At 46.8% G+C, this 12,050-nt stretch overlaps 2 protein-coding genes across 2 annotated transcripts; one reads left to right on the plus strand and one right to left on the minus strand.

The window, feature by feature from the left end:
• Window positions 1-560: 560 nt before the first annotated feature.
• Window positions 561-8,697, plus strand: LOC108114844 (protein teashirt). Its single transcript, XM_017225990.2, has 2 exons — window positions 561-1,992; window positions 5,763-8,697. Exons 1-2 carry the CDS (start codon window positions 1,940-1,942, stop codon window positions 8,581-8,583), a joined length of 2,874 nt encoding a protein of 957 aa, XP_017081479.2. The 5' UTR covers window positions 561-1,939; the 3' UTR covers window positions 8,584-8,697.
• Window positions 8,698-9,424: 727 nt separating this feature from the next.
• Window positions 9,425-10,220, minus strand: LOC108114845 (ER membrane protein complex subunit 7 homolog). The gene has a single exon (XM_017225991.2). It carries the CDS (start codon window positions 10,141-10,143, stop codon window positions 9,448-9,450), a length of 696 nt encoding a protein of 231 aa, XP_017081480.2. The 5' UTR covers window positions 10,144-10,220; the 3' UTR covers window positions 9,425-9,447.
• Between the last annotated feature and the right edge of the window lie 1,830 nt (window positions 10,221-12,050).

Below are 12,050 nucleotides of genomic sequence, written 5' to 3' on the forward strand. Positions count from 1 at the left end.
TCCACGAAGAAGCTGCAGAAAAGCGAACAAAAGTTGACAGCAACGGGTGAGGGGAGGAGAGAGCGAGAGGGCAGAGCACTCAAAGTGACGAGGACGAAAAGCTCAAAAAGCAACAACTACTGTTTGTTTAGCAAGAAAAAGAGAAAAGGCAGAACAGAGACAGAGACAGCACTGTGTGTGAGCGGGATAGCGCATGCGAGCGAGAGAATTTGTTTTGAACTGTCATAAATCTTAATTGTGATGGAATCGGAATCGGAATAGGGACAAAAGAAGAAGGGTGACGAAAAACGACAAAACAGATTTCACACATTTACGGAGCGAGCGAGACAGGGCGATTCGACAGCGCTCTCTCTTTTTCCCCAGCGATTTCCCCTGTTCCAGTTCCAACCGTTCGCTTGTAAACAATTCCAATTCGCGCGCAGGGGAAAAGAGAGCCCTGCATCTGCGCTCTCGCTTGCTCTGGCTCGCTCTCCTGCTCCCTCTCTCTCACTCTCGCTCTCTCGGCCATGTGGGAGGCAATTGGATTCTTTTGGTTCTTCTCTCAGTCAACAACGAACCGTTACAGCGTACGATCATGCGAGAAAAGCGCGGTGTTTTCAGAAAAATCGTACGGTAATTAATTAGCCGAGAGCAGCGCAGCCGGCGCGTGCGAACGAGATAGCAGCACATTTAATCACGCTGACAGCCAGCTGTCCTGCAAGTGTGTGGGTGGTACACACAACACGCACACAGCACACACACAACTGCGCAGCCGTCGCCTGAACGCAAACGCAAAATCGAATCAGAAATTGCCGTCGCCAAAATCGCGCGCTTCGTGTTTGCTCGTCAAAAGCAGCGCAGCTTCCAATCGCTGCACTTCCCGTCCGCGTCCGTCGCTTCAGTCTTTTTTTTTTCTTTCATCCGTATCAATCAGCGGCGGCAGAGCGGCAGCGCATCGTTGTTGTTTGTCAGTTTGACAGCAGCGGCAGCGCAGCGACAGAGCGGCAGAGCAGCCGAGGTAGAGGCAGAGGCTAGTGACGAAAGAACCCGGCCAGCAGAATTCATTCGCCTTTGGACGTTCATTCGCTTTTGAACGTTCATTCGAGTAACGACGGAATCCGGATGAAAGACAGACGCACGCACATCGCGAAACGCGTGTTCCGCCAGAATATTGAAATACTATACTTAGTGTGATACGATACGAGTATTTTCCAAGGAGCCGCCATCATATCTAGTCAAAGGAAAGTTAAATAAGAGAAAATCAAGGAAAACCACTGGAACAAGAAAAGAATCGAACGAAAATGCTCGATCAAGACTGATAATAATTGAACACACACGAGTAAAGCAACTACAAATGGTTCAACAAAGTATACGTAAAACAACCACAAATTCAAATATATACCACAAATATATATATTTATTAACTTAAACCTAAAGATAAACTATTACAAATATTTATATATTTAAACGGTATTTTGCTCACCAAAATTACACTTACATACATTATGTAAAAGCAGTTACTTAAATCAACAAACCTAACGAAGTATACGATTCAATGCAATTATTAAATTAAATTTAAACCCACACATACACAAAATACAAATACAAATACAACAAATTACAAATACAAATTACAAACGCCTCGAAACAAAAACAAAAAAAGACAAAAATATTTAAACGTCATTTTTGTCTGCCATACGAAAATTTATAAATCTAAAATAAACACAAATTAAACAAAGTTATACGCAAGTTCTATACGACAACGTACCAAGTGCAAAACTAAAAACAAAAAACAAAACAAAATCTAAAAACCAAACATAAACAAATTTTATGAATATTGTGTCAAACTAAAGTTAAGTTCCAAAACCCAATCGAAACGCCAGCAAACTCGCCGTTTGCCCCAAAAATTCAAAACCAACACAGTTTTCAAAAATCGTCAAAGATTCAGCAAAATTTAAACATGTTGCACGAGGCTCTGATGCTCGAGATCTACAGACAGGCCCTAAATGCCGGGTAAGTGTTCTAGTCTAGAAAGTGTTCCCTGTAAAACTAGTTAGTGATATATTAGATGTCCCATTAGGATCTGTTTTAAGGTGTCGTGAATAAAACTACTCTTTAGGGGGCAGGGCTTCGTTCTTTTTTAAGAAATTTAAAAAGCATTTTACTTATAAAAAGATTGAGTGGGTTTCAGTTTGATTAATCGTGTTCTAATAGCCTGAGGTATCAATCAAATAAACAAACTCCAATAACAGATACAGACTTAGCAAGCTTCTAATAACAGACTTTTAACCTAACTTTAAAAGATCTATAAACAAACTGACAGCAAAACCTTAAAAGTAACAGAAAATTCGAAATAATATAATTCCCGTCTCAATCTTTAGATTGTTCTTATATCTAAGCAGATTTAGAATATATTTCAAAATCACACTCCCCAACATTAATCATCCGCAAATAGAACATCTGAGTGTCGCAGATCTTAATCGAAAGGCCTTCCCGCCTCTTTCGGCCCAATATTTCCGTTGAGTCACGACGACGAACTGATAGCCGAAATCGTTGAATGGCCCATTAAAATATTACTTTAGACTTTCGGCCAAAGCGGCCAAATAAATATATCAAGAAATTATGATTTCATAGCTGAAAGCTGAGAGCCGAGAGCATTTGATGATTGGCATTGGCGTCCCCGACGTCGTCGCACACCTGTCGTTATAAATTCAGCCCCACGCCAATACCACGGCCCATATATCACAACCCACCCACCCTCCGAAAGCAACAGTTCTGGTGCTGGGTTCTAGATTCCCGAAAATATTGATTTACAGTAAGGCAGATCGGAAAAACCAGAGCCCCCGAAAGAACAAAGGCCTCGAAGTGTGTAAAGTGCAGAGGAAAAACTTGATTTGTAAGGGGTAATAGCCAAAACAGCCAAAATACCCAAGAAAATCAAACGGAAAAGTGGGCATAAATTCGATGATCTATCTTTGGGCTATTAATTTGTGTGAGCGTTGCGCTGCACGAGTATCTGAATCTGAGTGCCTATGAAATTATGATTAAACAAGTTTCAGATACATTTTTGCGCTCGCACTCGCCCAGAATCTGAGCAAATTAGTGGCAGGCTGTAAACTGGTTTCTGGCAACAACATTTCTCGCAAGGGGCGCGCGGGGCGGGGGTGCAATCTGGGGTATTACTAATAAAGTGCGACAAATTGTCTCGCTTTCGGTTTATTCGGCATGCAAATACATGAGAATTTTCAAGATTTTCCAAGGCGCTACGCTCTGCTTGCTCAGCCCCTCCCTCCGCCGCCTTTCTCCCTAATTTCTCTCATATACACACGTGTGTATGTGTATGTGCCTATTACGGGAAAGATTTATGTTCCCAATTTGCCGCTGATTTGTGCGTGTGTTTGTGTAGTGTGTGTGTGTAGTGTGTGTGTGTGTGTTTGGTAATATTTACTCTGTTACCTTAACGGATTAGTCATGCCTTAGTTTTTGTTTACGGGGTACAGTGGGTAACATCAGGACGGCTTTCTAGTTAACTTTATTTTGTAAATTTAAGATTAAGCATTAAGTTTGTGAGGAGAAGATAAGCCAGGTGGTAACGCCCTATAATGAGATACAAGTTAGTAAGATTCCATCTTTCAATGGCCTATCTGTAAAGGGATATCCTTATCAGAAGCTACTTACTCCCACCCACTGTTCCCACTAGCCTGCACTTTATACAGATGCATATCAACCCGTAACTCTCTCGATTATTAATGAGACATTTCAACTTGTAATTAACTGCACTTGCAGGAGTTGCGTATAAATCATTTTGATTTAAGCTTAATCGAATAACGAGATTTCAGATTATGATTTGCTGTTGTTGCGGGGAAAACTTGTTGCCAGCCTTTCCGTACTAGACAAAGCAGAAAAAACGAAGTAACGAAGAGGGGTTGGGGAACACGGGCCGCTTTGTATGCGGGCTTAATCGGCCCGTGCAATCTGGATGGCTAATTAGCGGTGAGCGATCGCACTGAGTGTGTAATAACTATCTTTGATACGCTGTCACCTGGCAGGTGACTGAGTTTCCCCCTAAGCTGAGCACATGAATCAGCCGTTCCTTGAGGTCCCATCAATATTGCGCTAGGCCGGCTTTATTGGTACACAATCCATCAATAAAAAGCTGTCTTTGTGATAGCACTGACTCCGTGACAAACCTCCTCGGAAATCTAACAACTTAATGCCGCTTAAGAAGTTAGTTCTTCGCTGAGCGATCGCTTGTCCCACAATAGCACATGACAAATCGTTGACAACTCGACTCTTTGGGCAAACAAGACTCCCATTCAGAGCGAGCCCATTAACTGTTTGTTATTGACCAAGTTCAGCTATTTCCGACCTGGCTAGTCGTTAAATTCCCCCGCCACAACGCCCACACCCCAGCTAGCTAATCATCGGAAATTTATATCATTCTGCATACACTTCAAAGTCAATCAGACAATCATTCAAAACAAGCTAAACGAAAGCCGCGGAATTATGATTCTGTGAAATATTTTCAAAGCGAACGCAAACAATCGGGCCATAAAAATTATATATGGTGGTTTCAATCTGAACGTTACACTCTCGACTACAAATCAAGGAAATAAACTTCGCCGATTCGATTTTGTTTTTTCTTTCAGCTGCCAAATCATTTTCCTTATTATTTTTTCGGGGCTTCTCCGCTGCTGCTGCCGCTGCCGCTGAGAGGGGCCATAAAATTTGTTTTATTTATTTATCTATTTATGCACATTTATGAGCGGTCCAATTAATTTATGCAAACTATGTGGAATTCGTGGCTGCCCAGCCAACCGATAATTGCCGCCGAGTTTGTCAAATATTCCGATCTCATCTCCTCATCTCCTAAGATGCTCAGATACTCAGATACTCCGATGATGATGATGATGCTGAGGCCGATTATGATCGGATTTGCTCATAACTCACGCCTAAAGTCTCGAATTAAACGCCATTGTTCCATATAGATTTTACGACCCTCGCGAGAGGGGCGGGGGAGCGGACTGCGACACAGCTGGCCGCGACAGAGTTTCATTTTTTATACTTCTCGTAAATGTATCTGTATCTGTATCTGTAGTTCGCTTTTGGTTTATGGCGCTCTGAGATTTGAATAACAAATCGAAATGTTGACATATGTTTGCCATTGTTGGCATTGTTGCCTGGCCTGGCCGGCGAATGATTTAGCAGGGACCGCGTCGAGATGCCATTAAGATTTTCAATGCTCTTGATTACTTATCTACAGGTTAGCCCGGCTGTGAAAGTCTGGCGGCCAAAGGGGGAGAGAAAGCTTAATCGGTCGGATCTTGGGTTTATTAAGGTTTAGATTGATATATTCCTGATTGGACCTTCATGTTCGAATTTAGGGTCTGTCAGTGGCTGAGAATGCGAATCGATATGGTGTAAATGTTAAAAGCCTTAGTTAGAGATCTAAATTCATTATAATTTATTGATTAGCTACTAAAAATAAGGTTAACCAAGGGAAAATGTCTAGGTTATCAATACCAGTTTAACTTTTATTTATATAGACTTCGTCTGAGATGTTTTTATAGCCCGTAAAATCTAAAATTTTTACTCTAACAGCCAATTCTTCCTTATTAGCTTTGGTTGGATTCAGAAATCAAATATATAAGTCAGGACATTATTACCTTTCTAAATAAATTGAACAGTTTGATTAATTACCAAATAATTTATTATTTTAACTGCTAGTGAATTAAATTAAAATGGAAAACTAATAAATAATTTTTCCCTTTCTATTCTTACAGAGCACTGCCCACAGCTCGTCCGCGTTCCACGGAGTCGGCGAATTCCAGCGAGGGCTGCCCCTCGCACGACTCCAACTCCTCGGACAATGGAGGTGGTGGAGCTGGCAGCGGCGGAGTGGGTCATCGGATGGATGCCGCCACCTTGTCCGCCGGGGTGATGCCCGGCGTGGTGCCCACCACCCTGCACTCGACATTCCCGGCGGTGCCACAGTCCCTGCCCGCCCAGCCGCCCTCGATGGAGGCGTACCTGCACATGGTGGCGGCGGCAGCCCAACAGTATGGGTTCCCCTTGGCCGCTGCAGCAGCAGCGGGGGCGGGGCCACGCCTGCCACTCCCACTGGCAAATGAGGCGGCGGCTCCGTTCAAACTTCCCCCCCAGGCTTCGCCCACGGCGTCCAGTAATAACTCAGAGGCTCTGGATTTCCGCACCAATCTGTACGGGCGGGCGGAATCGGCGGAGCCACCTGCCTCCGAGGGCGAGGAGGAGGACTTCGATGACGGTGCCAACAACCCCCTCGATCTCTCCGTGGGCACCCGGAAGCGTGGCCACGAATCGGAGCCTCAACTGGGCCACATCCAGGTCAAGAAGATGTTCAAGTCGGAAAGCCCGCCCGCGAATCCCGTGGCCTCGCCCTCAGCCAGCCAACTATTGCCAGGAGTCAATCCATATCTCGCGGCCGTGGCAGCTGCCAATATCTTTCGAGCGGGCCAGTTCCCCGACTGGAATGGCAAGAGCGACTTGGTGGTCGATCCCCTCGAGAAAATGTCCGATATTGTGAAGGGAGGAGCGAGTGGAATGGGCGGCAAGGAGAAAATGCACTCGTCCAAGGCCACGCCACCGCAGGCGGCAGCCCAGCCGCCGAAGAGTCCGGTTCAACCGCCACCCAACCAGAGTTCCGAGTCCGGAGGAGGATCGGGAGGCAGTGGAGCGAGTGGTGGTGGGGTGACCAAGGCCAGGCACAATATCTGGCAGTCACACTGGCAGAACAAGGGAGTGGCCAGCTCGGTGTTCAGGTGTGTGTGGTGCAAGCAGAGTTTCCCCACTCTGGAGGCCCTCACCACCCATATGAAAGACAGCAAGCACTGCGGGGTGAATGTACCACCCTTTGGCAACCTGCCCAGCAATAACCCCCAGCCCCAGCACCACCATCCAGCTCCTCCGCCACCGCCGCAGAACCACAACCTCCGTAAACACGGCTCAGGCAGTGGCTCCAACCACTCTCCTTCGGCCAATGTCAAGAATGCCTTTCAGTATCGCGGAGATCCACCCACGCCGCTGCCCAGGAAGCTGGTTCGAGGCCAGAATGTCTGGCTGGGCAAGGGTGTGGAACAGGCCATGCAGATCCTTAAGTGCATGCGCTGCGGAGAGAGTTTCCGATCCCTGGGCGAGATGACCAAGCACATGCAGGAGACCCAGCACTACACGAACATCCTGTCCCAGGAGCAGAGCATCTCCATTAAATCAGCGAATGCCAATGCCAACGCAGATGCCAAGGAGAGTCATAACAGTCTGAGCTCCGAGGAAAGTCGCACCCTCAGTGCTGTCCTCACCTGCAAGGTGTGCGACAAGGCCTTCAGTTCCTTGGGGGATCTGAGCAACCACATGGCCAAGAACAACCACTACGCGGAGCCGCTCCTTCAGTCCGCAGGAGCTCGCAAGCGGCCAGCTCCCAAGAAGCGCGAGAAATCGCTGCCAGTAAGGAAGCTTCTGGAGATGAAGGGAGGAGCAGGAAACCAGGATGATCTGGCCAACGAGAAGTCCGCGGTGCAGGGAAAACCCGGTCTGGGCCCAGGTGGAGGGGATAAGAACGATGCCGCTCTCTTTGCCGAGCGCATGCGGCAGTACATTACCGGGGTGAAGTCGCCCGAAGAAATGGCCAAAGTGGCTGCTGCTCAACTCCTGGCCAAGAACAAGTCGCCAGAGTTGGTGGAGCAGAAGAATGGGAGTGCCAAGGCCCCGGGAGCCTCCTCCGTGCTCAGTGCCATCGAGCAGATGTTCACCACCAGCTTCGATACTCCTCCAAGACACGCCAGCTTGCCAGCTAGTAGTCCCTCCAACTCATCCACCAAAAACACCTCGCCAGTGGCCTCCAGCATACTGAAACGCCTGGGAATCGACGAAACCGTCGACTACAACAAGCCCCTGATCGATACCAATGACCCGTACTACCAGCACTATAGATACACCAGCAGCGAGAGGAGTGGCAGCGAGTGCAGTGCGGAGGCCAAACCGAGGCTGGATGCCCCGACTCCGGAGAAGCAGCAGCAAACAGGGGGAGGACATGAGGAGGAACCCTCCAAACCAGCCATCAAGCAGGAGCGGGATGTGGAGTCGGAGCCCATTAAAATGGAGATCAAGTCTGAGCTTGCGGATGAGCACAACGAAGCCGAGGAGTCCTCCAAAATGGAGACGGCCTTGGTGAATGGCAGTGCCACGAACAATAACAATAACAATAACAATGTGGAAAGGAGTTCCCCCAAGACACCCTCATCGGCAGCCAGTCCTCAGACCAGGCTGCTGCCTCCCAGAAGTCCTGCCGAGAGTCAGAGATCAGTCACACCAAAGTCACCCGCCTCTAGCCACAAGTCCTACGACGGGAGTTCCGAGGGCAACAAGAAGTATCCCAGTGACTCGCTCAACGCCCTGTCCTCCATGTTCGATTCCCTGGGCAGCAGCGGAGCTGGGGCTGCCAATACCAGAGCCAAGCTGGCAGCCGCCGCTGCCGCCGGTGGATCAGAGTCCCCGGAGAACCTCAGCTCCGGCGGCAACTCGCTGGCGGCTCTGCGGCAATTCTGCGTGAAGAAGGAGAAGACCGCCTAAGTCCGCGTGCCGAGACGAAAAGCGAAACCGAATCGTTTGCCTTGTTTTCGTTGTTTCGAACAAAACGCATTTTCAACATTTTTTGGTTTGCCAGTGCCTCGCCTCCGCCTCCGCCCCCCGAACCCCGAGCCGCGAACCCGAAATCCTATTCTGCGATAACCGGGGTTCTAAGTTCAGGGTGGGTCTGGCCTCGCGAACCGAGATTCAAGTCAAAGTGCCACGGAAGAAGCCATCGGATGCAGCTGTCCGTGTAATGATGGCGGGCATGACGACACTTTGTATTAACCGGAAAAAGATACGGATACGGACAGAAGATATTGAGGCTTTGGACGACTGTACAGATGGGAACCGAGTGATCTGAGACTCGCCGACGCCCGGCAGTTGGGCATGTTGTTTTTTTGGCCCAGCACGATTCCTGCCGCCTTCCTCCAGTCCTCCACTTCCTCCGGCCCCTCGGCAAGCAGCAAGGCCTACTTTTTCAAGGTAACTATCAAGTTTGTTAAAAAATATTTAAAAATCTGTAAAACTCCTTAAAAATCCTGCCTAAAATCATTAATTTTACATCAAAACTAAACCAAATCCTTGCTTCTTTCCACTTTCAGGATGCAAAACAGAAATGCGCCACCTCGGATTCCTTGAAAGACTGTGGCTTGCCGGCTGATCGGGTGGATTGGAGGCTGGACGAGACCATAGACCCGGACACACGAGCCCTTGTTAGGGCTGCCACATGCCTAGGCAAAGAGTTATGAAATTGGAAAAGAAAACATTGTGATCAAATAAAAAAAAAGTTTTTATGGAATTATCAAGTTTCTTTAATTGGCCGGGGATACTCTGCCAAAGGGTAACTGAACTGGGGGACTAACTTTACTTGTATTTCTTGTGGGACTTCTCGAGGAGTTTCTTCCTGCCGGACTGGGAGCGCTCTGGCTTCTTGCCCGAAAGGAAAGTGGACAGCATGTCGCTGAGGTCCGGCATGTCGTTCATCTTGGGAAACTGAATGTTGTCCAGTTCCTTCTTGGCCTCCGGATCTTTGATCAGCTTGGGAACCACCAGCATCAGTACAAGTGGCACCAGCATGATCAAGACAATTGGACTGAGGACGATATCGATGATTTGCCATTCCTGCCGCGTCCTGAAGAACCCTTTACGGTAGTGGGGCAGCAGCCGCAGTGGGTAGGCCACTTGGTTGATGGTCGATGGCTGGATGTAGTTCACCTTGCGGGCCCTGTACTTGCCCTTGGCAGTGATTTCCACCTTCACTGGCTGAAAGTATATGTCCGGGTGCTCTACCTCCAGGATGTGGCTTCCGTTCGGCACTCCTAAAATCAGGAATCTCCTATCTAATCTCACGAATCCTTTGAACTCTCCGTTGTTGATCGAAAGGGTTATGTCGCTCATCCAGCTCTTCTTCAGGTTTAGTGAGCTGTCGGGTTTCAGGATGACTCCCTTAATGGAGTAAAGAGCCCGGGCTGGCTCTTCAACTTTCCGAGGTACAAGTTCGTGGCTACCAAGGCCACTTCCCAGGCTTCCTATTAATAGAATCACAATAATTTTAAACATTTTTCGAAGGCTAAAATAGGCTCTAAAAGTAGTTTCTGTTAGAATGTATGTCTTGCTGTTGACTTTTTGAATGGCAAATCAAAGATATATACTTTATGACAATCTGAATGATATATATTTTATGCTGATGAATCAATGCTAGTGATCGATCAAAAATGCAAAATTTGCTAGCTAACAAAGCGGTTGATTTATCATTTTGTTAGAAGTTAGTTAAGTTTATGGATTAGCCTGGCTTAGCACTGAGAAACTAATTTCGAATGTCATTTTCTGGTTAATATTATTAACAGCCAGTTAAAGGCAGAGTAAGATGCATGCACCGTATGAAATGCCGTCGGCAAGTACACATGATCAGAGCAAGATACGAACCCAAGAAATGGGACCGCAGCTTCTTCTAACAGAATGACTCATTGGCGTAGAATGTCGTCTTCGCAAGAAGCCCAAGCCCTTCTCCGGCTCCGCGTAGACTTCCCAGCGAAGTCGTGACCCAAGCGACTTTTGTTCGCCCATCAGGGGCCGCATAGGTGGAGACATTGTGTGGAATTTCGGCTTGGCCATAACTCCTTGGCAGTAAAGGGGCCAGAAACCCGGCCAAGTAGCTTCCACAAATTTGCACTTTTGATGAACGTTTTCGGCTTCTGTGCCGCGCGAATCACGGCAACATGAGCAATCATTTTGGAGGCTAAGATGGTAATTTCGCAAGTAGCTGGAGAGGTCTCAGCAAGTGCTCAGCGGCTTCGCGCATGCGCCAAGCTAACAATTTACCAATATAATTTGAGTTGGCCCAAAGGATCGCGGCTTGCAGATCGCTGGGCCGCTGGTGTCGTCATTATGGCAATTTCGTGTTCATCGTTTGATTTAGCGCCATCGCACCGGGCTCCTCTGCACTCCGTCGTCGTATTTGTTGTATTTAAATTTCCCCCTCCAAGCCGATCCCCCATCTGCGCTCCACAAACTGGTGGCTGCCATTAAACAGACTTGTTGCTGTTGTGATGTTGCTGCTGCCGCTCCTGACTGCGCTCAATTGACAGCGCATGCGCAAGGAAATTTAAATTATGGATCGCGGCGAATCTAGCCATGTGCCTCGGAATAGGAATACGGATTGGGATTGGGATTGGAATTGGAATTGGGACTGGGAACGGGGTGGAGGAGCTTCTGGCTCTGGGAGTGGCAGATTAAGTTGCCACAACTCGAACAAAAGTCAAAATGATCGTTGGGAAAAGGAAAACCTTAGATTGAAATGGGGTTTTGATGGGAAGCGTGAATGGAGTTTAATTAAGGTTTGAGTGCAGATCAATTTGGTTTTTGAGTTTGGCAATAAAATGAATAAATTTTATTAATGAATTACATTCAAAAAATTTGAGAAAGAAAATCAAAGATACGATGTAAAAAGTATATCGATTTAGCAATGATTTCCTAAGTGATTACGTTTTTTCTTATTTATTTAACAAATTTTTAAGAGTATTTTATATTTAAGGCATTTCTTGGCATTTAGGTAATCCTTTTGCTTTTCCTTTAAGCTAATTTCAAACTAATCCTGAGCCAAATTTACTAATAACTCATTCGAACCCATATATCTTTGCCGGCGAAACGACACTAACCTGATCCAACAGAAAGCTCAGCCCCTTATCGGCGTTCCTTATAAAAGTTCTATAAATAATATTAATCTAATCTGGAAGAAGAAAAATAACGAACGAAATATGATCAATAGCGATCAAAAACAAAGTGTAAATCAATCAGGGGAGGTGATAGCCGATGACTGATTTACGATCCTCGACTCATGTCTGTGCCGTAAATCCGCCAGTTCAGTCATTATCATCATCATCATCACTGCAGTCGCTATCAGAAGGAGGAGTTTTGGCATGACACACAGCCGGCTTATCCCTATCGCCAAAAGCCACCTACTCATC

Source organism: Drosophila eugracilis, unplaced genomic scaffold (assembly GCF_018153835.1).
Source record: "Drosophila eugracilis isolate 14026-0451.02 unplaced genomic scaffold, ASM1815383v1 contig_513, whole genome shotgun sequence".
NCBI classification, from domain to species: domain Eukaryota; kingdom Metazoa; phylum Arthropoda; class Insecta; order Diptera; family Drosophilidae; genus Drosophila; species Drosophila eugracilis.

Coding starts and splice junctions, on each gene's coding strand:
- LOC108114844 (XM_017225990.2), top strand. CDS start 1,940: ATGTTGCACGAGGCTCTGATGCTCGAGATCTACAGACAGGCCCTAAAT. Junction 1,993..5,762: donor AGACAGGCCCTAAATGCCGG/GTAAGTGTTCTA, acceptor CTATTCTTACAG/AGCACTGCCCACAGCTCGTC.
- LOC108114845 (XM_017225991.2), bottom strand. CDS start 10,143: ATGTTTAAAATTATTGTGATTCTATTAATAGGAAGCCTGGGAAGTGGC.